At 31.2% G+C, this 24,015-nt stretch overlaps 1 protein-coding gene across 1 annotated transcript in view; it reads right to left on the reverse strand.

Moving 5' to 3' along the window:
* The window catches only part of LOC143064360 (receptor-type tyrosine-protein phosphatase N2-like), a 141,065-nt gene that overhangs the window by 76,984 nt on the left and 40,066 nt on the right, over positions 1-24,015 (reverse strand). The window contains exons 3-8 of the mRNA XM_076237128.1: positions 12,170-12,814; positions 9,991-10,059; positions 7,180-7,317; positions 6,624-6,830; positions 5,840-5,945; positions 2,517-2,609 (exon numbers count right to left, since the gene is read on the reverse strand). Of these exons, the coding sequence (XP_076093243.1) occupies positions 2,517-2,609; positions 5,840-5,945; positions 6,624-6,830; positions 7,180-7,317; positions 9,991-10,059; positions 12,170-12,814 (1,258 nt within the window). The remainder of the gene's footprint in view (positions 1-2,516; positions 2,610-5,839; positions 5,946-6,623; positions 6,831-7,179; positions 7,318-9,990; positions 10,060-12,169; positions 12,815-24,015) is intronic.

Here is a 24,015-nt window from a genome sequence, read left to right on the forward strand (position 1 = left end):
TATCTAACGCTATTTTAATTAAACGACTTTCAAAACGGTATGCACATTAACCGCGCGTTACGTCATATTACGAGGTCCCGATCTACAGAGGGGAATATGATGTTCAGAGGGGAATATGATACTCAGAGGGGAATATGAAGTTTTGTTCGACGTCACGTGTGATAGTTTCAACCAATCATATGTTGATTTCACCATCAAAATCAACATGCAGTGGAATAACAACATTCATTAAACTTTGAAAAAAACATTGGTTTAATAACTCTTCTCATATTAATCATTTCTTCTGCAATATTTTGTACTGTATCTTCTTTCTGTGTTACAAGATCCATGTAAACATAGGTTATTCTTAACACCTATTTCTAAATAACATACTAAACGCTCCTTTTTCCATTAACTTTTTGTAAGCTAATATAACGGTTTATAAATAAAGGTAATAATAACCTTACACAGATATAGTTACATCTATGTAATTTTTATATTAAGCTAATATAACAGTTTATAAATAAAGGTAATAATAACCTTACACAGATATAGTTACATCTATGTAATTTTTATATTAAGCTAATATAACAGTTTATAAATAAAGGTAATAATAACCTTACACAGATATAGTTACATCTATGTAATTGTCATGTAAACAAAACCCTGTATCTCATGTTATTTCATTGTCCTTACTTTACTTAAAAAAAACTTTTAAACCAAATTGAGGTTAAAGAAGAAATTAAATAAAATACACCAAATTTAAAGAATATTTATTTATGATATTAATTTCTTTCAGAGTTTTTACCAATGTTGCTCAGCTAGCTTTTTTTAAAATGGCAGAGACATCATTTTTAATTTTTTATACAACAAAGAACATTTGTCTACAGAGAATTTTCTGTACTTTAATTTTTTGAAAATCCATCAAATGTTATTCTAAATACTCTTTTTTTTTTTAAATATGCCTATATTTTGAAAAAGCTGCACATGAGACAGCCAAACAAAATACAGATCATATGACTGTTCATTACAGAATCTATATTATAGAAATTCTACATGAATTGTTTTGTTAAATTTATGTCCTGCATTCAAAATCTAATTAAAGTTCGAATAGGTGCATCACTCCCCTCCGTTTAATCCATTCTAATCAATGTTCTATTCCAAGTACTATGCCTAAACAATGCATTAATTATTCCTTCATTTTCAATTGTTGGTGGGTATTTGCAATAATAAAGGCAAACATTAATTACAGAATTAACTTTAGTTTTAGGAGATAAAATCATTGCATAATCTTCCTTAAAAAAATTTAGAACTGCTTCTTTATAAGCAGGAAATAGCTTTCATGGACCAATTGGGCAAGGTGATTTCTGTATAACTTATTACCTGTTTTCAAAAAAATAAGAGGCAAAATAATATCAACATGCCGTAGAAATTTGAAAAAAAATATAGCAAAGGAAATGAAACCTTTCATGAGAATTAGTTGGTGTTAGTCAGATGTAAAAGAACTTCCTGGTTATATATGATTTTAGTATTATGTGAGTCTAATTGGTTGAAAAGCTAGAGATAGACTATAAAAAAAAACAAAATTCAGAAAAAGCCTTGCCCAAAGTGATCCAGGGTGTTCCAATGAGAAGATTTTCTAATGTTTACAAAGGAGGATGACAAATTACAACGGATGGTAATAACCTAAATTAACCTTCAGAGCACATGATAACCTTTAGGAACTGCGAGATAAAAACAAGGTCATTTACCTCTCCAACAAGTCAAAGTATAACCAGTGTTTTGCACTTGCGCCAAATTTTTCTTTCATTTGTGCCTATTTTTTTACAGGGAAATTACAGGTGAATGTTATTTTTCATTTATCATCACAGACCTCTTCCGTCAGCCAGTTGTACAATGATTATGAATTGTCAATCAATTGAGATAGCCATTTATCAATGTCACTTAGTTTGTCCACTTATACTTTGTGCTCAGCCCAACATACTGGATTTTTCTCCACCAGTTCGGAGCCAGATGAAAATGACAACAATCTTTTCTACATTGTGGAAAAGCACCCACAATTGCATTATGCATTGCATGTTCAAAGTCAATATGCATAACCTCGCCCACAAAGGATCTTTTTTTACATCTGTGTAAAGTATATAACTGATAAAAGTATTTCGAACAGCACTTAATTAAAAGTTCCATCTATAAATGTTGCAGACATATCATTACAAAGACATTCAAGGTTGAGGTGTGTAGAAAAATAAGTATACCTTGCTCGTGATCATTTGCACTGACCTTCCAATAGGTATGACCAGAATATAATCACCTATGTCAAATTGTAAATGCAATTAGAAGCAAATATAAAATCGGGGCAAATGAAATAAAGAGCTGAGCTATAAGCGCATGATATGCACGTTGCCCTTTTAGCTTGTTTTTATGCTTTTAAAAATGATTTTTTTTTTTGTTACGTACATTAAAATGGAATTGGCACAAATGAAAGAATGAAAATTTAAAAAATCAGCGCAAATGTCACACGCCCAGTATAACTTTACCTGATGTCCTTAAATGCTGTTTCTGGTTCAGGTGATACATTGGTAACATTGGAGATAGCCAACACTAACTTTGTTATATCATAGGTATCCAACCTATAAATAGATAAGCATCAAAATATAATTAAGTGCCTTCTGTAAATTCAGGTAAATTTGTAAATATCTGCATAATGACCAAAGTAATGTTGGTGAGTTAAAATGGAATTTCAAAGCTGAGATTTTTTATTCTTTAATTTTTAATTTCCTTAAAAAATACTGTTGTCTGTTTTTTTTCTTGAAAGTCATATGAAACGAGTGACTGGTGAAAAATAATGTTTATCCAATTCTTGAACCAATGCATATATATATATCATAAACTTAGTCTTCTGTGCACGATTTTATCATTTTTTACGCAAATATATAGTCAATTTTCTTTCTCTTTGTCTGTTATGATTTAACAAATATGGCAGCTCATTAAATGCCGTGTTTTGACTCGGAAGTTTACTGATTGTCACCTTATAGTAAACAATCAACAAAAAAGCATGGATATTGAGCATGTGTACAATCGAATAATAATTTATTTCAGTGACAGATCTTTGCGTATTGCGATCACCGGATTTTTACGAGAAGGTTCACGCTAAGGTCACTGTGCATACAGAAAATAAGTCAGCGAATTGCTTCCTGCATGGAAGCAAGCAATTTAAAAAAAGTAAACTTCTTCTAAATGTGGACAAAATAAAAACCAGGTGCTCCGCAGGGCGCAGCTTTATACGACCGCAGAGGTAGAACCCTGAACAGTTGGGGCAAGTATGGACAAAACATTCAAGCGTGATACAGCTCTGAATTTGGATTGTGATCAAATTTTTGACATTACATGGTTTTTTTTTACACAAAACAAATGTCAAGATTTTACAAATCAATTAAAGATTTCTTCTTCAAACTTTTTAAATCTAAAATTAAATAGTTGACACAGCATAGGTTTCTGACACAGAATGAATGTGGTCTAATGAACTTAAAAGTTTTTTTTTGCCTTTGAGCAATTCACTATGCTGTTGAATATTAATCCTCTCAAAAAAATGTTTGAAGAAATTTTCTTTTTATTTATGAAATCTGAAATGAGAAAAATTTAAACCCCCTCCCTTTTTTTTTCACATCCCCGTTTCCCTTTTTCCAAAACTGATATCAATTCAAATTTCTAATGGAGTTTGCAACAATAACTACTCTTTCAAATACATCATAAAATATTAAAATGTAAAATAAAGTGCTTGTTATCACTGAATGGTAAAGATTGGTTGGTAGTAAAAGTGAATATACATTGTTTATTGTATAAAACAATAAAAAAAACTTCATCAGCAACATTTTATATTGGCAAATTTCCAATGAAGTTATTTACATAAAGTTATTGGCAAATAAAAATAGAAAATGACATCATAGTCATGTCTGGCAAATGTCCAACATACATTATCTAAAAACATTTTAGATAAGATAAGGAAAAAAAGCTTCATCAGCAACATTTTATATTGGCAAATTTCCAATGAAGTTATTTACATAAAGTTATTGGCAAATAAAAATAGAAAATGACTGTCATGTCTGGCAAATTTCCAACATATATTATCAACTACTATTCTATACAAAGAAAGATAACTCCAATTGAAAATTAATTGCTATTGCACAATATTGTGCAATTAGATATTTCTTGCTATTGTGCAATACTGTGCAATTGAAAATTTCTTGCTATTGCACAATACTTGATATGGAATCCTGATTTGGACCAACTTGAAAACTGGGCCCATAATCAAAAATCAAAGTACATATTTAGATAAAGCATATCAAATAAGCCAAAGAATTTAATTTTTGTTAAAATCAAACTTAGTTTAATTTTGGACCCTTTGGACCTTAATGTAGACCAATTTGAAAACTGGACCAAAAATTAAGAATCTACAAACATAGTTAGATTTGGCATATCAAAGAACCCATTTATTCAATTTTTGATGAAATCAAACAAAGTTTAATTTTGGACCCCCATTTGGACCAACTTGAAAACTAGGCCAATAATTAAAAATCTAAGTACATTTTTAAATTCAGCATATCAAAGAACCCCAAGGATTCAATTTTTGTTAAAATCAAACTAAGTTTAATTTTGGACCCTTTGGACCTTAATGTAGACCAATTTGAAAACGGGACCAAAAATTAAGAATCTACATACATAGTTAGATTCGGCATATCAAAGAACCCCAATTATTCAATTTTTGATGAAATCACACAAAGTTCAATTTTGGACCCTTTGGGCCCCTTATTCCTAAACTGTTAGGACCAAAACTCCCAAAATCAAACCCAACCTTCCTTTTATGGTCATAAACCTTGTGTTTAAATTTCATAGATTTCTTTTACTTATACTAAAGTTAAAGCAAAAATAATGCTTATTTGGGCCCCTTTTTGGCCCCTAATTCATAAACTGTTGTGACCTCAACTCCAAAAATCAATCCCAACCTTCCTTTTGTGGTCATAAACCTTGTGTTAAAATTTCATTGATTTCTATTTACTTATACTAAAGTTATTGTGCGAAAACCAAGAATAATGCTTATTTGGGCCCCTTTTTGGCCCCTAATTCATAAACTGTTGTGACCTCAACTCCCAAAATCAATCCCAACCTTCCTTTTGTGGTCATAAACCTTGTGTCAAAATTTCATAGATTTCTATTCACTTAAACTAAAGTTATAGTGCGAAAACCAAGAAAATGCTTATTTGGGCCCTTTTTGGCCCCTAATTCCTAAAATGTTGGGACCAAAACTCCCAAAATCAATCCCAACCTTCCTTTTGTGGTCATAAACCTTGTGTTAAAATTTCATTGATTTCTATTCACTTTTACTAAAGTTAGAGTGCGAAAACTAAAAGTATTCGGACGACGACGACGACGACGACGACGACGCCAACGTGATAGCAATATACGACCAAAAAATTAAAATTTTGCGGTCGTGTAAAAATTCTTCAGAAAAAAGTATATGTACATAAATTAAATGTTTAGAAACTATTCATTTTGTTATAAAAAAAACATTTGCATCATTTTTTTTAATTTGAGGTTTCATATGACTTTAATTTAAAATTTTGACAACACTTTTTAATGTCCCATCACCCATAACTGTAATTAAATTGTTACCAACTAATTTTTGCTTTCAACCCCATTACTCATAGAAAAGGATAACACTTAGTGTCCAATCCTCCTATACATGTTTTTCCTGTAACAGCCCGAAGAGAAAATTACTTGTTCTTATCAAATTTTCACACAAGTGTTGACTTTCTGGTTGTGCATTTTTTGTTGTGTTTTCTGCTAACACATTATAACTCACTGTTGAGACACCTTCATGAACATTTCATCTGTCCTAAAGAGTGGCTGGCCTATATTGCTATCTTCTCGGATTTCGTCACCATCCATGGGAAGACTCTTCTTCATGGCTGAATTATTCAAACGAAACATTTGTCAAAACAGAAAACAACTATTGCATATGAAGTTTAATTTAAAAGAAAGCAATTTTATTTACAGAATGATGATTTTTAATAATCCACACAACAGACTGTATATCATGAAATAAATTTACCAAATCTTTTCAAAAGCTGTTTGCATTGTCAAAACCATATTGTCTGTCATATACGTCAAGATTCCTTATCCAAGAAACACATATGTGTCAAAAGATAACTAAGATCTTATTTATCTGCCGTAGTGATACCTTCTAAAAGGGTGTGTATAATTGGCTTAAGGAGGCTCTCATTTTCTTTTCATTACAAATTTTATTTATTACACTATTAGTAGAAATTTATGATATGATACAAAAATCAACCAAAAAAATCGCTCCAGATGACTTTTAAAATGTTTATATCATTGAAAAAGTTCCAAATTATCTATTTAGTGGTGAATTACACAGAGACCATATGATATAGACATCAAAACTACAGATTTAATAAATGTTGGCACTAATACACTCAAACCTGTTAACAAGGACAGTGAACTTTTTGGGGTGTGAACCATCAGTAAAATTATAGTCAAAATAAATTGCTTCTGTATATCATGTATATCAATCAATGATTTTTATAAGCATTCTTTAATAAAAAAAAAAAAGCTGTAGTTCTACATACATGGACCAGCAACTGGAATTCCCAAGACCTTCTTGGTTCTTTCATCTTCATTAAGTAGCATTTCTTTAATTTGGTCATCCCTTTGTTGTGACTGACTGTCCTCAGATAACTCAGATTGCTTAGCTGACTGCATAGCAGATTCCATGGCCATCTGAAGGTTCTTAACATCTTCCTCTCTGGATTCCTCTGACTGCTCTGGGACAAATTCTACATACAAAAACATGGTTATCAGGAAAAATAGTCTTAGACATCATGTTCTGAGTTATACATATAAGAATAAGGTGACACAGTATGATTGTCAATTAGACAACTATCCAACAAGTTTTAAATGAAGAGGATGTAAGCAATTATAGGTGAACGACCTAAAACAATGAAAAAATGCATACCGTAAAGTCAGCCATACAGGCCCTGATATGTGCTACGTTTTTTATTTTGAAATTAAATCTGTTACATGTCTAACAAGAATATCTGATTCCTTATTTCAAAAATCATTTTTCATAGAACAAAATATACTTTTTCTACATAAATCTGAAATAAGTTTCGCATTCATAATTACCTGTACTTTCAAGGGATTTGTCTTGGTTGTCTGACACGTCTGTTTTCCCTAAAACTCCAAATTCTTTAAGCCGAGAGTTGACATAAGATGCTAAGAAATTCAGCTGTTCATCTGTCAAACTGTCCGGTCCAATTTCCCCTGTGAATTAACAAAGTATATACCGTAATCCTCTTGTCTTAATATACTGTCATTCTCGTTGTTAAGGAAAGTAATACACTTTAAAATAGTCGTACTACATCAGCAAATCTCACTTGGTCTGAACAATTACAGTCGTGTCAAGCCATCAAACAGTCTATGTCCAAACCATAAAATAAATATGGAAGACTAAGATATAGCAGGCAATAAAGGAGGAATGAGTCATTTTTTATTTATTCTTTTAGCTCATGTATTATCAAAGTTGTCTTTTAGTGGATAATACTTCAATGTTATCTAGTGAAAATTGAAAAATTAACAAGATCCATTGATTATATTGACATTATAAATCAATAAGAAATTGCTTTATCTTCTTTTAATATTGAATTTTGCAGATAAAAATGAAAAAAATCTGTTCAGACCTATCTTACTTTTGAAATGGTGCTTGAAAGTCAATAACAGATTCTATATATATATATATATATATATAACATATAGTTTATAAGATTTCAAAGGTTTGTGAAATGTGCTCATATGCTGTTATTTATACTATGGCAAGCACTATTTTTTTTTATAATATTGAAAGCACTAATGTTTTTTTTTTATTATATTGCAAGCACTGAGTTGAGATACATAGCTCAAGTGAACAGAACATTAATTTATGATGTTTTAACAATCCTTTGTAACAGCCTACATGTACAGATTTCGTGACTTAACCTGCAGACATCAGACAATGATCTTTATTTTTTAGCAAGTTATTCTTTTCATATAACAAGTTTTATGAGGATATTGAATATTCAGATGACAATAGGCAAATTCACCTTATGAGACATCACTAAAAGGGGCATTTTTATCTATATAATATATGTAGCCAATGTGGTCCAGAGTTCTAGGTTGTTGGATATGGTGCAGGTGGTTTTTCCACAATGTCCCAAAATCAAGGGTTTTGAATCCCCCTACGGGAAAGACGAAAATTTGCTAACACAAATTTGAAGATCTAAAGCTAATTACAGGGTATGGTGGGAGAAGGCATTTTTTCATTTCAACAGATAAAGTACTTTTAGCTTGCTTTCATTAAACTGCAAGTATTTATTGAAAAAGTAATACATTTTATTATCTGATGTGGCTTTTATTATTTAAAACTTCTGTGAAAATGATATGATTTAAGTGCTTTTTACTGATTATTTTCATGCAAGTTGTCCTCCCATTGCAAGAGATAAAAGTGGAAAGCTAAGTTCTGAGATATTCTGTGTGATTATTGACCAGTGTCTAAAATTCAAATAAAACATACAGCTAGGCTGAATACTGGAGAACCACAGTTATTTGATCTTAAGAGAATAGGACTAATACAGGAAGAAATGCAGAAAAATGTCAGTTTACTTGTGTTTTCTTTTGTTCAACTGTATAAATATTTTACCTGTGGATGTTATTGACAATCTTAATTTATTAAAAACAAAAATCCTTATTAACAAACTTTGAATCAGGATGGTCAATGTTATCAAGTAGAATCTACAGTTATGTTCAAATTGAATGTACTGCTATGTTCAATGTATAATGGAATTTGGATCCAATAACCTCAAAAATCAGGGATCTTTGTTAATATGCTTTGACCCTGCAGAAATGCTGACACTGTCAATATTTAACTGCAAAGATTACTGTCGATAAACCATCCTGCATAACAAAAGCCTTGATGATTGCTAATTCACAAGAAATATGTTGCCAAGGATATCTGTCTTTCAGTCGGGCAGAAAACCTGATTTCCCTCAGATCTAATAAAGCACAGAACTTGTTGTTTTATACCTAAATACAGTATTCATTACGATTTGTACCAAGCGGAATTAGTATTTCTTAATTTCTCATCAATTCTTCCATTTTCTTCAACAATACGTTTAATGTGGAGACTGAATAAAATTAATACCGTTATCCCTGCGTGGAGAATCATGCCAGTGTCTAAATTAGATCTAATTGATTGATCGGAATTTACGATGGCATTAAAGTGCGGTACTCCTAATATCTTTTTAACCAGATCTATCAGACTGTGTCGTTAAAACCCATAAAAATCGGCATTGGCTATAAAATCCAAGATATTTGTCATTCTCATAATTATTGACTCGTAAACAAGATTTGAACTTCTAATGTTCTCCTGGTTAACAATTAAAATAGGTAATACATTGAAATATTCAAACAAAAATTCTAATTTATTTTTTATGTAATGGTTTCAAACCAGTAATATCATTGTTTGCTCACGGCTTTTTTTATCCAAATAAAAATACTATTCATTTTGTTTGGGTTTTGCTATAAATTAATACTGCATCTTTGATTACGACTTTTGTTCTGTTTGCAATTAATTTTTCTTATTCAATTTTAAACTTATCTTTTTTTTTAAATCAAATAAATTAATCATGTTAATGGAAAAACTAAAAATATGAAACCTTTATGTTTCACCCTTGTCGAGGAAAAATCCTTGAGCGAAATGAACAAAGCCAGAAATTGAAATAAAAAATCTGGGCAGGGTGAAAATACTGAGGACTTTCATATTATGGCCTTTAGTCATATAGGTACATAGAATAATGTCTTTCAAATTTTTTAAGGATTTTATGTTTATCTTTTCAAAGAAACACAAGACTTGACTGCTGATGAACTCTCCAATAGTGAAGCAGGTTAGGTGCTATATCATACCTGATAATAATCTTTGTAGGATAGTTTTGTATTTTTCTGGCAGATCACTGAACACACCACTAGTATCTTCTGCAATAAAGAAGTCAGACTATAAGGATAATACTAAATAAAAATTAATTTTCAAGCATCATTTTTTTTATTTCTGTTATTATAAGATGAAATCTAAAATCTATCCTTATTTTATCTTCTTTAATCTCTTTCAACCACATTAAAGTTTTTCAGTGGATGAACTTGCCACTAAGTGTTCAAAAGGTACATGAATGGAGACAGAAAATAACCCATTCAATTGTAAAGCAATGACATGGTAACATTTATTATGATAAACATCACAAATTTTAGCAGGAAATTAGCTACGTAAATGTTTAAGCATTTGGAAAGGAAAGCGCACCATCTGCACATTTTAGCACTCAAAATCTACTGCTGGCATCAACGTTTATAATCATCAAGGAAATAAATTATGTTCACTTTTATCATTAATAAGTTCCATTTGAATAATAGTAGTATATGTTCGGATATACAGCCAAAATAGTATCACAACACTGATGCAAAGGGAATACAATGCAATAAATTTATGGCCCAAAGTGGGATAAAATCTAGATTTCTGGATTATCTATAAATAGGCACATGGCACCAATTGTTTTTCTTTAAGCAATCAAGTCTGTGTGTGATGCTTCAAGATTGTAACATCAAATTGCTGGAAAAATCAACTTTACTTTTTGTACTGTTCCAGTTTGTAGTAGCAATGAATTGTCCAAGCATTTCTATTCCCAATCATTGTATGTTATAATTATTATAATACACCCAACCTTAATTTTGTGATTTACTCCAATATTTGGAGACTGAAAATTGGGTGAAAATATCTCCACCCATTTGTTAGTTATTTTGTTATTATTTTTTGAAACTGATTTTTTTTGTGTTTTTATCCATATCATGTAGAAATTAAACTGAAATATTTCATAAAGTAGATCATGAAGGTATATTTTCCTTTGAATATTTCCAGAGCTATTATATCATTGACTGATTTATCAAAATTTGAAGACAAGAGGCTGTCACAACGACAGCAAACCGGATTTATTAACATTTATTTGTGTCCTGGCAATATCACAAGAACCATTACTGATGATTGGTGAAAGTGAAAATCATCAATATCAAATTTGACCTCCATTTTGTCATAAGTATCAACATATTAAAATTTGAAAAGCTAAGAATGAATGGTTCGTGAGTAAATGCAACAATGTGAATGGAAACACCATTTTACGATCTTTCAAGAACCATAACTCCTGAACGGTAAAAGTCGAAATCGTCATTATTGAACTTGACCTCTATTTTGTCATCAGTAACAACATATTAAAATTTGAAAAGCTTTGGTTGAATGGTTCATGAGAAAATGCACGGACACGACTGGAAACACCATTTTTCAATCTTTCAAGAACCATAACTCCTGAACGGTAAAAGTCAAAATCGTCATTATTGAACTTGACCTCCATTTTGTCATCAGTAACAACATATTAAAATTTGGGAAGCTTTAGTAGAACAGTTCATGCGTAAATGCACGGACACGACTGGAAACGCCATTTTACGATCTTTCAAGAACCATAACTCCTGAACGGTAAAAGTCAAAATCGTCATTATTGAACTTGACCTCTATTTTGTCATCAGTAACAACATATTAAAATTTGAATAGCTTTGGTTGAATGGTTCATGAGAAAATGCACGGACACGACTGGAAACACCATTTTTCAATCTTTCAAGAACCATAACTCCTGAACGGTAAAAGTCAAAATCGTCATTATTGAACTTGACCTCCATTTTGTCATCAGTAACAACATATTAAAATTTGGGAAGCTTTGGTAGAACAGTTCATGCGTAAATGCACGGACACGACTGAAAACTCCATTTTTCAATCTTTCAAGAACCACAACTCCTGAACGGTAAAAGTCAAAATCGCCATTATTGAACTTGACCTTCATTTAGTTGTCAGTAACAACATATTAAAATTTTAAAAGCTTTGGCTGAATGGTTCATGAGTTAATGCACGGACAACATTTGATTGCCGCCCGCCCGCCCGACCGACCGACCGGCCGCCCGCCGTACATTCCCAAATCATTAACCGACATTTTTGTCACAAAAATCCGGTTAAAAATGTCAATCTAGGCCCTGAAGAGCCTAATTTGCCTACCTTCACTAGACTGTCCCAGTTGATCTCCATAGATCAAGTTATGTGTGTTGTATACAGATTCTGTCTCAGGAGTATAAAATTTATCTTCTTTCTCTTCTTGTAAATCATCTAAATCTTGAAAATACTGTTGCAAATTTTTGACATCTTGTAAACTTATTCTGGAGTCTGGAGTGTCTTCATAATAAACGTCATTATTGTCTCCGAGGTAGTTAGAATTTGTCCAGTAATTTTTTTTAGTGTAAGGTTTAGGTGATTTGTCAAAATACTTGTGTACATAAACTATTTCATCGTCTCTTTTACTGGGAAAACCTAAATTACTATGTGGTATAGACGAAGGACGTTTGTATTCATCATAATATTGTTCGAAAAGTTTTTCTAAAACAGCAGAGATTTCACTCTCCACATTTTCCGATTTACTCTCGGTCTCTGATTCATCACAGATGCTGTAACGTGGAGACTGGTGATGACGGAATGCATACAGAGCACTCTGTAGCGTACACTGAGTATAGGGGTCTTTCCATGAATACCCCTTGTCTACAAGTCCCCATGTTCTGGCCTCTAAGGCTTCTAAGTATTCTGGACTAAGTTGATAACGATAGTAGTCTTTCAAACTGTTTCCTTTCTGACAGTTCCCAAACAATAAATCTGAAAAATTAAATTAAAGCAACATTTAAGATTTTTAGTTCTTGCATGACATTCATATCAATTTTATAGTATTATTAAGTCCCAGTGTAGGGTTGATGTCTCATCCATGTATATCTCATATCTTATTATAGTAGAAGGGTTTCATAATAATATAACACTTCCAAAATTCAAATTCTGAACATGTCACCATACCTTTCTTCAAATTTCTGAAAAACGATTATATTACTTCCATGATTCCAAAAGATTTTTTTTTTTTAAATTGGACAATTATTATACCATACTTCTTTTTTTTTTCATATGTAAAAAAAAGAAAGAAAACAAAGTATACATTTTGAATAAAATTATGGCCTTTTTTTATAACTTGGTCGATTATAATCAATTTCACTTTTACCAGGATATAAAGAATTATCTTTTCAAAAAATTTCAAATATCTTACTGCACACTTTCATGCAGAAATACAATATTTACATTTACATTTAAAGAGTTATATTCAAAAGGAAATAAAGTCTGATCTTTTTTCCAATCTAACTGCATCTTATTATCATAGAAATATCAAATATAACCCAATTTACAGCTCTATACATATTGAATTTTCTCAAATTCTTATGCACGATTAGACTTGAGAAATAAGGGACAACAGCAAATTTTCTTGTAAATCAAAAAGAAATTAAGTTAAAAATGAGGAACACTTAAAAATTCCAATCACAAACTTGGCGTAATTCTGTTACGATTGACAAGAATTTACCAGATTTACATTAATCGTCTTTCAGCATAGGAAACAAATTAAGGAACCATTGACGGCATAGAAAACTTGGATAATTTGGAGGCGAATTACGTATTTGAATAATTACATTGATGGGTCTCTGACAAGGTTGAGCGCTAGGTTCAGTAAAATGTTACATTGTTAACAAGCTTCAGGATGAAGGCTTTCAACTTAACAAGACACGACATATCCACAGGAATAGAACTTATTGATCTCCAAGATGGAGGATCTAAATGGGAATATTTGGTTTCAAAGATGAATTTAAAACCGTGTCATTATTCCACACATAATTGAGAAATCACATTGTTTATATTTTGTTATGTCTGTAATGGAAATTTTTTATTCTAAATCACTTTCCTGAAAGTACACCTGATTGTAAATTGTTTTTCCTAGAGCACTGCAGCATAAGCACCTACTTTGGGAAATGAGTTAAAAGGAAATCAGCAGGGTTTGCCTCAAGAAAGTATAGAAAATAAAAGGAAATTAAGTTGGCTTAGACTTCCAGAAAAATACAAAACCTTAGTTGTTATTTCCTGAAAAAGGATGAATTGTGAATTAAGTACTGTCATATTTGATGACCAACTACAATTGTAGCTACAAAAAGTGTCGATTTTAATATCTCAAAGGACACTAGCTTTGACCGGAATACTAAAATCCCAATATCATCTGCCATTATAAATCATACAACCAATCAGAAGCCAGGTGCTTCAAACTGTCACACGAGTCAATAAAAAACATCATCTGTAACGCTTCATATCTTTAATATTGTTGGGTGTCTATATAGCTGCCTTTTCCAGTTAATTCAAAGTTAGGATTTCTTGGTGAATGGGTACAATTCCATTTTTCTATCAAAGAAACCTATAAAACTAACCTGGCCATTGCAAATTTTATTTCCATCACTATTATTTTCACGAAATTTGATTTATTCAATAAAAGGTTTCTTAGAGCCTTTTTCAAACTTGTTTATCCTTGTTATGCACGGCTGGTAATCTACACACGCAGAACATTTGGTTCTGCAATGAAAACCGTGAGAGGATTTTCCGGTTGTGCTTGAGTGGAGTAATTGTCACCGCTTCAAAAGGTATGTACATTTCTAAATCGCAATTTTCTAATTCAACTGATCAAAATATTTAAAATCGGAGAATGCTATGCTGTGGTGAATACGTTAACGAAGAGATACATGTATCATTTACTGTTGTACATGGTTTTAATCTCCTACAAAATCAGTTGTCCCACGAGAAATTGCCTAAAAAAGTGACATTTGAATTTTGAAATGGTTCTATTAACTGGCCTACACGTTTAAATTTACCCTTTTTACGGTCAATGGGTATGAATGCCGTTTTGGGCGACGTGTACGCTGTCCGGTCTTGATAGACGTCTTAATAAATCTTAAAACCTCATTTTTTCATTATTTCGTGCGTGAGGGGATCGGTTCTGATTGAGGACATCATGAATGCGTGAGGGGACATGAAATCATATCTGTATATTCAAGCTATGAGTCGTTGAAAGTTGCCTAAATTTGGTTTAATTCTTCATGAAAAAACACATTTGTGTGCATCTTCTATATATTATAACATCAGACTTGGACTTATCTTGAACTGAAATTTAATGTGCGTATTGTTGTGCGTTTACTTTTCTGCATTGGCTAGAGGTATAGGGGGAGGGTTGAGATCTCATACACATGTTTAACCCCGTCGCATTTTTGCGCCTGTCCCAAGTCAGGAGCATCTGGCCTTTGTTAGTCTTGTATCATTTAAACTTTTAGTTTCTTGTTTACAATTTGTAGGTTAATTTAGTATGGCGTTTATGATCACTCAAACTAATATATATATTTGTTTAGGTACCAGCTGAAGGACGCCTCCGGGTGCGGGAATTTATCGCTACATTGAAGACCTGTTGCTGTTGTCTGCCGTATGATCGGGTTGTTGTCTCTTTGACACATTCCCCGTTTCCATTCTCAATTTTATACAAACAAATTATGAAATAGAGCTTTGAAATAAATTGAGGGAAACTAGGTTTTATAATATGTTTTACGAAGAATTTAAAAAGAAAAATAGTGTCAACGTTTTTGTTTCTTGTTACAAATAATTTTCCCCTATCATCTCAGTATGTATTTTTTACGAAAAGAGTTATCTCCCATTGAATTTCTTATTTGACAAACAAATTATTGTTAAAACACAAGTTTTGATATTTGTTTAAATATTCTACAATTTCTGTTTTTTTATGAGGTAAATAGTTTTATTGACATTTGAATAACTGATTTTTCACTGAGGCCAACGGCCGAAGTGAATATGAGTTTTACAAAAGTCAATTAAACCACATGATTTACCGAAACAAAAGACATTAGTTCTTTTATTCCATACTCTGAGAGAAATGTATGTAATGGCAATTATTTACCAAAATAAATTGTACATCAAACATTTTTTTATCAAAATTATGCACGTAAAAAGCACACGACGTTTTGCGCGGTGAAAATACTTGTACCGCAAGTGAATATGCTTATTTATTCAAAATCCCATTCATATAGAAACCAACTAAAATTTTATTGATATGGAACAGTTTGATTTATACAAAAATATCACCAAGTTTTCTGTATATGAATAAACAGTCTAACCAATAAATTGCAAATACGTCTCCAAACTAGGCCGATTATGTGCTTAAAGCCGCGGAGACATATTTGGAACTTATTTGGTTAGATTGTTTGTTCATGTAACAAACGTTTGGTAATTTATTGATATTTCAAAATTCTATCACACAATTTTTATACACACAAATGTAATTTTTAAAGAACAATTTAACCAAATTCAGCCAACTTTCAACGACTCATAGCTTGGACATAAAGATATGATTTTACGTCCCCTCACGCATTCACGATGTCCTCAATCAGAACCGATCCCCTCACGCATGAAATAATGAAAATATGAGGTTTTTAGATTTATTAAGACGTCTATTAACACCGGACAGCGTACATGCCGCCCAAAACGACATTCATACCCATTGACCGAAAAAAGGGTAAATTTAAACGTGTAGGTCTGTTAATAGAACCATTTCAAAATTCAAATGTCACTTTTTTTGGCAATTTCTCATGGGACAACTGATTTTGTAGGAGTTTAAAACCATGTACAACAGTAAATGATACATGTATCTCTTCGTTAACGTATTCACCACAGCATAGCATTCTCCGATTTTAAATATTTTGATCAGTTGAATTAGAAAATTGCGATTTAGAAATGTACATACCTTTTGAAGCGGTGACAATTACTCCACTCAAGCACAACCGGAAAATCCTCTCACGGTTTTCATTGCAGAACCAAATGTTCTGCGTGTGTAGATTACCAGCCGTGTTATGGTTAAACATAGTATTAGCTTTTTCTGTTAACTAAAAAAAGAATAAACTTCTTCTTTGAAAGGTTTTTACCTTATGTTATCCAAATTTTCTTGACATAAAGTTAATATAACAATTAGATAAGAAACTGATTTAAGTCTTTAATTTTTATTATCAAAATTCAAAAAGTTGCTGACAAAAAATGGCAATATCTGCACTTAAATTTCAAATTGAAATATTAGTTGACAGTTGAATTTTTTCAAATTTCCTTTTTTTTTATTCAGATATGAACATGATGAAGGCTGCTCCTTTTATGAATATAATCTTCGTACATATTTTGCATGGCATTTGATTTAAACCTCAGTGTTTTAGAAATGAAACAGAATAAAAATTTTAGGCAAGCTTCTGATTACTACTGGCTGTTTTCAAAGATTACAATAGACTGAAGAAAAAGAGAGATAACTCATCAAATTTGAACAAATGTAATCTTTCTAATACATCTTCCCTTAAAATGAATATTCAGATATCCTCATTCAATAAATCAAATCTTCCAAAAAAAAAATGAGCCAAAATTTGATCAGAAGGAAAGTACTTCATCTGCTGAGAATAAAACAAGATTTTGTAACAAACGTAATAAGTGTACAATGGACCTGCCAATCAATAGCTTCTTTCAGATTCTTCTGAGTGAATTTTCAAAGGTATTATTAAGCTTTCAGCTGATGATATAAAAGGAACGACCAATTTGTATAACGTTGCTGGAAGCCTGTCATTTTAAAAGGAAATTATACACTTCCTTCTTACAATCATTAACTCTGTTCACTGTCATGTGGCTTCTAAAAGTCGTCAAATTCTAAGACAAAAATTACATTTCCATTATGTCTTTGTAGACGTACTCTGATTGCATGATATCAAGTTTATAAGGGAGAGAAAATTGATTAAGATGTATTCTGAGGGATTCAAAAGGATCAGCGACTTTGAAATACTGACAAGACAGCTAGATTTCATATTACATTTAGTTTATAAAAATTATCTAAACTGAGCTTATCTCAAACTTCAAACATTTTCATTCAGTCATACTGGCAACTTTCTAATTTAATAAAAAAATGTGACTTTGAACTACTGACAAGGTATCAAGTAATCATTACGTCACCAGTATACTCCGATCTCATACTTCAACCATTCTAATTTGTCAAGGCTTATAGATTTAAATCAGCCAAATTTAACTTAATGTCTCCATTAATACTGATAACTATTCTGCAAAGCTTTCCTTTTCTGTCTTGTGAATAATTTGACATTCTGTGTGATGCAATAAAGGTAACAGTAGTATACCACTGTTCAAACTCATAAATCCATGGACAAAAAACAAAATCGGGGTAACAAACTAAAACTGAGGGAAACGCATTAAATATAAGAGGAGAACAACGACACAGTACTATAATGTAACACACACAGAAACGGACCAAGCATCAGACAAAATCCCACGAGAAAAACAAATATAACGTCAAAACCAAAACCAAAGCTACTATGGTGTCTTAGTTGGTCATAAAATGGCTCTAATGCCATGCAAGCTTATTATCACTTGATATACAGTTTTTCATCATAAACTACTCATCGACCACTATATAATAGATTGATTGATTGGTGTATTATCCCACTTTCCCCTAATTCATGGCAGTCATTTTATACAGGAGAAAACTGGAGTACTGTAGAAAACCACCAACCTTAAAGTCATAAGAAACGAGTGACCGGTGAAAAATAATGTTATTCCAATTCTTGAACCAATGCATACAAACATCATAAACTTAGTCTTCTGTGCACGAATTTATCATTTTTTTCGAATAAATGTCGTATAATCGTCAATTTTTTTTTGAAGTGGTCAGTGTTGTTGTGAAAATATGGCAGATAATTAAAGTTCGTGTTTTGAAGCCGAAGTTTAACAATTGTCACTTGTTTGTCAACAATCAACAAAAAATCAACAAAAAAGCATGGACATAGAGCATGTGTTTAACATGTAAAATCAGATAATAGTTTATTTTAAGGACATCCATGCGTATTGCGATCACCGGAATTCAACGAGATGGGTCACACTGAGGTCACATTGCATACAGGAATAATGTCGGGGGAATAGCTTCCTGGAAGGAAGCAATTAAAATAAAGTAAACTTCTTCTAAATATGAACAAATTAAAGAATTTTCTTCAGAAAAAAGTATATGTACATAAGTTTTATAATGATAACTATCCATTGAATTATAAAAAAACATACGCATTATTTTTTTTCAATTTGAGGTTTCTTATGACTTTAAGTGGGAAAACCGACAATCCTGGTCAATTAAGCTAACTGTCAAACACACAAAATTTTATGACAAAGTTGAGTTTACATATGGGAACACATTGAAAGTAAAAACAAATTAAAATAAACATCTATCATTTCACTTATTAACCACATATTCTATGCTTTTGTGTGGATTGTTTATCGTTGTTACCCAAAACCTGAAAAGGTTAAAAGCAGCAAAAATATTTTATCAACGATCACTGATCAAAATATTTTTTGTAGATCATATGTTTTGGATTTGTAAAAAACTTGCACAGAGGACTTAGTATAGAATATATATTTATGCATTGGTTCAATACATGTATTTTAAAACTAGTTTCATGTGACTTTAAGATCGCTGTGTAAAAAGAACTACAATTGCAAGAGGTCTTAAACAATGAGTTATTGGTTGTTGATATGGTTGGTGGAGTGAGTGCTGTACTGATAGTTATTTTTGGAATGTCCTGTTATCAACTTCATGCATTTCAAAATCTATTCCCATTTTTATACATCACAGTTATTTGGAAAAGTCTGAAGATTGATTAAAGGTAGAGTATTACCAATTGATGACAAAGTTACATTTATAATTCAATTTTATTTTTATTTTGAACTGCCTTCAAATGGCAAGGGATTCAGTTTTCTTCATTAGTTATTCTAACATCACACATTGAATTACTTAGTACATCTACATTAAATTTCATTATTCATATTTTTGATATTTATGTAGTTATTGGTGTTAACTTAATAATAATCTATCAATCATAGCTTAATTGTCACACATTCAGGTACATGTAATATTGGTTAAAATTGCTTGTCAGTTACCACTCATTTGGTTATACATTTTTTGACATGGACATTTTTTGTTAACAATTACATTTTCTTGGAATCATTTTTTTTTTTGCAAAATACAGTTTTATTGTAAATGATTATAAATTTTAATTTTCTTGGAATGTCACCCTTTATGAACCTCTTATTATTGTCACTAACTTAATACACCTTTCCCCAGCACCACAGTGAGGTTTCCCTCGTAATTTTCATTTCACCACTGGTTTTTCTATCACATTTGATCAGGAATCATTATTAATGTTTTTCACAATTACGGCACAAATTTGATAGCAGTTATTTTTCTATTTCAGTTGAAATCCGGACAAGCTGTGAGCTGATGATTAGGAATACTTAGAAATACCAAATCAATTTCAACATCTGAGCTTTTGTCGGGCTACTCCTTTTACTGTATAATGGTATTTAAAGACATTTATATTTTTCGTATAGAAACCAGAGTGTGTTCCTGTAGCGAATCATCTTTATGTTTTCTACTTCATATTTAGAACCAATTAACTGAATTATACTGAAATTTTTCATGGAATCTAAAATTTCTTTTATACCTGGTGCCTCTAATGGAAAGTTTTAAGACTTACAAAATATTTAGTTTTTATTTTTTTCTATAATTTGTAAAAAAATTCAGATTTTATCAAAGCTTTTCAGTGTCCACTCACAAACTGGGAACTCTCAACAGGCATATATATACCTGTATCGCCCTACAAGGTCTATGTGCATTTTCAACAATGGACACTCTCCAGCATTATGTAAACTAGAATAAAATTCATGATAAAAATATCTTTTTTGTTTATCTTGTAATTGCTGATCATTTATTCTGTTTCTCTCTACCTTCTTTAGTTTTTTGCTCAAAATGCAAAAGAGCTATCTTGGTTAACAGTTGAGGCAATCAGAAACATTTTAAAATTAAATACCCAAATGTTGATTTTCTCAAAGTTTTGTTATATTTGGTGCAGTGGGAAAAGTTTTTTGTAGAAGTAATGATGATCAGGGACGATGACAATGGCTACGATGAGCAAACAAAAACAATCTCACAATTTTTCACTGAAAACTATTCACAGATAGCAATTCAGAAATTGTGTACAATATGCTCTCAAGTAAGTAAGACTTATTTTCTAATATTTACTTTGATGATATAACTATTTTTTTATACATAATTAGAATTCATGAAAACAATATACATATTTGAATAGGTTATTTTTTGTTTAGGTATGTTTTCTCCTTCATTCATATGTGTAGGAAGAAATTTATGGTATAAAATTTACATTTCTCATGTCGTAAAAAAAATATTTGAAACTAACAGCACTAATTAAATGTAATTTAAAAATTTTAGATTATTTAATGAATACTAAAAAGGAAAACATATTTACAACAATTTTTTGAGAGATAGCATCATTTCAAAAACACATGCAAAGGGAGATAACTTGTGAATATAACTGTTGAGTAACCATATTCTATCAAAAATTCAAAGCTGGCAGGGTTTACTTTATTTTCTGCCTGTCACTATGATTTTTGATTTAAAATATGTAAATATTATATTATTCCAAGCAGTTCAATTTTGTACTTAATGTCGGACCATGGAAGTAATATTTAAAAGGAATAACATCGAGTAATTAGCATGTATTAACGGCCTGTAGAGCCCTGTACTAAAGTTATATGATTTTATCCAATTATAGTCTCAGCGGTAAGACCCCTTTGGTTACTATCTGTGATACCGCGGTTGTAAAATGGCATCTGCAATTTCTTATCAGTCACATGATTTTATCGAGTCCGGTAATTTTAAAGTACCTGTGTGAAATCCGAGGTTTATTAATAAGAAGGTGGCGCTGTATCATATAAAACCTCTGCCTTTAGATGAAGTCGTATGATGTAAAAAACTTGAAAAACGGACGAGAATTGTTCAAACTACAGCAGTTTAACATGGAAAATTGTATTTAATTTAGCATATTTTTGCTTTTTACCGTTTGTTTTAAACTGTTCTAAAAATATTTTCTGGTTAAAAGCGGATCCCGAGTTAAACAGATAAATACCGATGAATCGATCAGGTTTCACATGATGTTTAACAAAATAATGTAGGCAAATGTAGGCATAGATTTTTTTACTGTTGAAATGTGCAAAGTTAATCGAGATTGAATAAAAGAATATTTACTTTCAAGTATTCTAAATTTATGTATATGTCATAAATGTCATTGATTGCATTATTGAAACTGGACAACTAAAATGGGGATAATATTTTCGTAAATATATATTATTGTGGAATGCTTGTATTAATATAATAAGCTATACAGCAAAAATTATAACAAACCGACGAAATGGGCTTGAATCTATCTGTCTTACGGTAAATTCATTTTTACACAAATTAGTTTATGTATCAAGAACTTAAATTGAAGGATAGAACCGTTTAGAATTGTGAATATTTTAATTGACTATAAATACACGAAGGATTTAGATTTTTCGTATTTAATAAAGGGGGTCCAAACGTATTTTTTTTACAATCATCTTCTTAACTTACGTAAATGTTTTTTTAACTGTCTGTAAATATTAAAATTGAAATGACACAATCTTGTTCTGCAATTTCGTATGTGATAGCTGTCGGTTTAAACTATCATGATCAAACTAACCAAAAATAGGGAAAAATTGGACTAAAATAAAAATTGAACGAATGACTCTTTTCGGCAGCGTACATCAACAGAATGTAACGAATGGACTATTCGGGTTACTTCGCACGTATAAACGACAAAAACTTGTCTGTTCGTAGTTCTCCGTGAACACGAAAATGACAGATAAGTGTCAGTGATTTGATCGATCACATGCGGAGAATCAACTTCCAAGCCAGATATTGAACCAATTAACAAGTTATTGAAAGATGGGCGGTAACGCAGATGAAACCTTTGAAGTGACGACGATGTTATTCCTTTCAATATTACTTCCATGGTCGGACGGAGAGAATCTTCAGATACTTTCATTAAGGAAAATATTTTACTAAAAGAACTAATATTCCTTGTTGGAGTTAAGTTAAATATAAAATGCATTGGTAAACATTTATTTGTATTTTGCCTTTTGATCATTATATAGGTATGATTTATTAAGAAATAATTGATGCAAACTATACTTTATTGTAGTTTTGACATGGGTAGGCATTATATTCATGATTATTCTTGCTCAAGCAATAGTGAGGGCTAAAATAACACGAATATAATGCCTACCTATGTTAAAACTACAAAAAAGTATAGCTTGCATCAATTATTTTGATTCTGACTCAGATTAGGACAATTCAGGTAATTTCTATGTCTGATGTGTCTAAGGGTAACACGATTGTGTAGGCTCTTCCATGAACCTCCCTTTTTTGTTTGTAAGGAAGCAAACAGCCAGGCATTGTGATTTTTCAGAGGGAGGAGTTTTTGAACAGCCAGCATGAACGGTTGTCATATTTAGGTCAAATATGTTAGATTTAGAGCATGGGTTTATTCATAAAGCGAAAGAAGTGAATAGGACAGTCACTATATAAAAATGATCAAGTCCATGTCTTGTCTTTTTGTTTGAATTTGTTATGTATGTTTACACAGTTTTAACTGGATCCCACTTATGTCTGTTTGGGTTGCTTTCCAAATTTTTGTCAATATAAATAATGCTCTTAATAATTTGATAATAATTGTAACTATAAACAACTGTTATATCAAACTTGCAGGTTTAGGTGAGTGCATCGAGTAATTTTTTCGAGTATCATTTTTAGAAGAAATTTACGTGGAGGATTTATTTTCGTTTATTTAATGGAAAGAATATATCCACAAAATTAAAAACCCCCATGAAAATTTAACCTCCATATAATACCACTTACATTTAAGGAAACCACGAAATTAAAACCCCATGAAATCTTGTACAGAGACAAAACAACGAAATTTTAACCCCACAAAAATTAATGTTTCTACAGTATGTAGTAATAGATTTTAAAATCATAAAGAAAA

The sequence above is a fragment of the Mytilus galloprovincialis genome, chromosome 2 (assembly GCF_965363235.1).
Source record: "Mytilus galloprovincialis chromosome 2, xbMytGall1.hap1.1, whole genome shotgun sequence".
Classification (NCBI taxonomy): domain Eukaryota; kingdom Metazoa; phylum Mollusca; class Bivalvia; order Mytilida; family Mytilidae; genus Mytilus; species Mytilus galloprovincialis.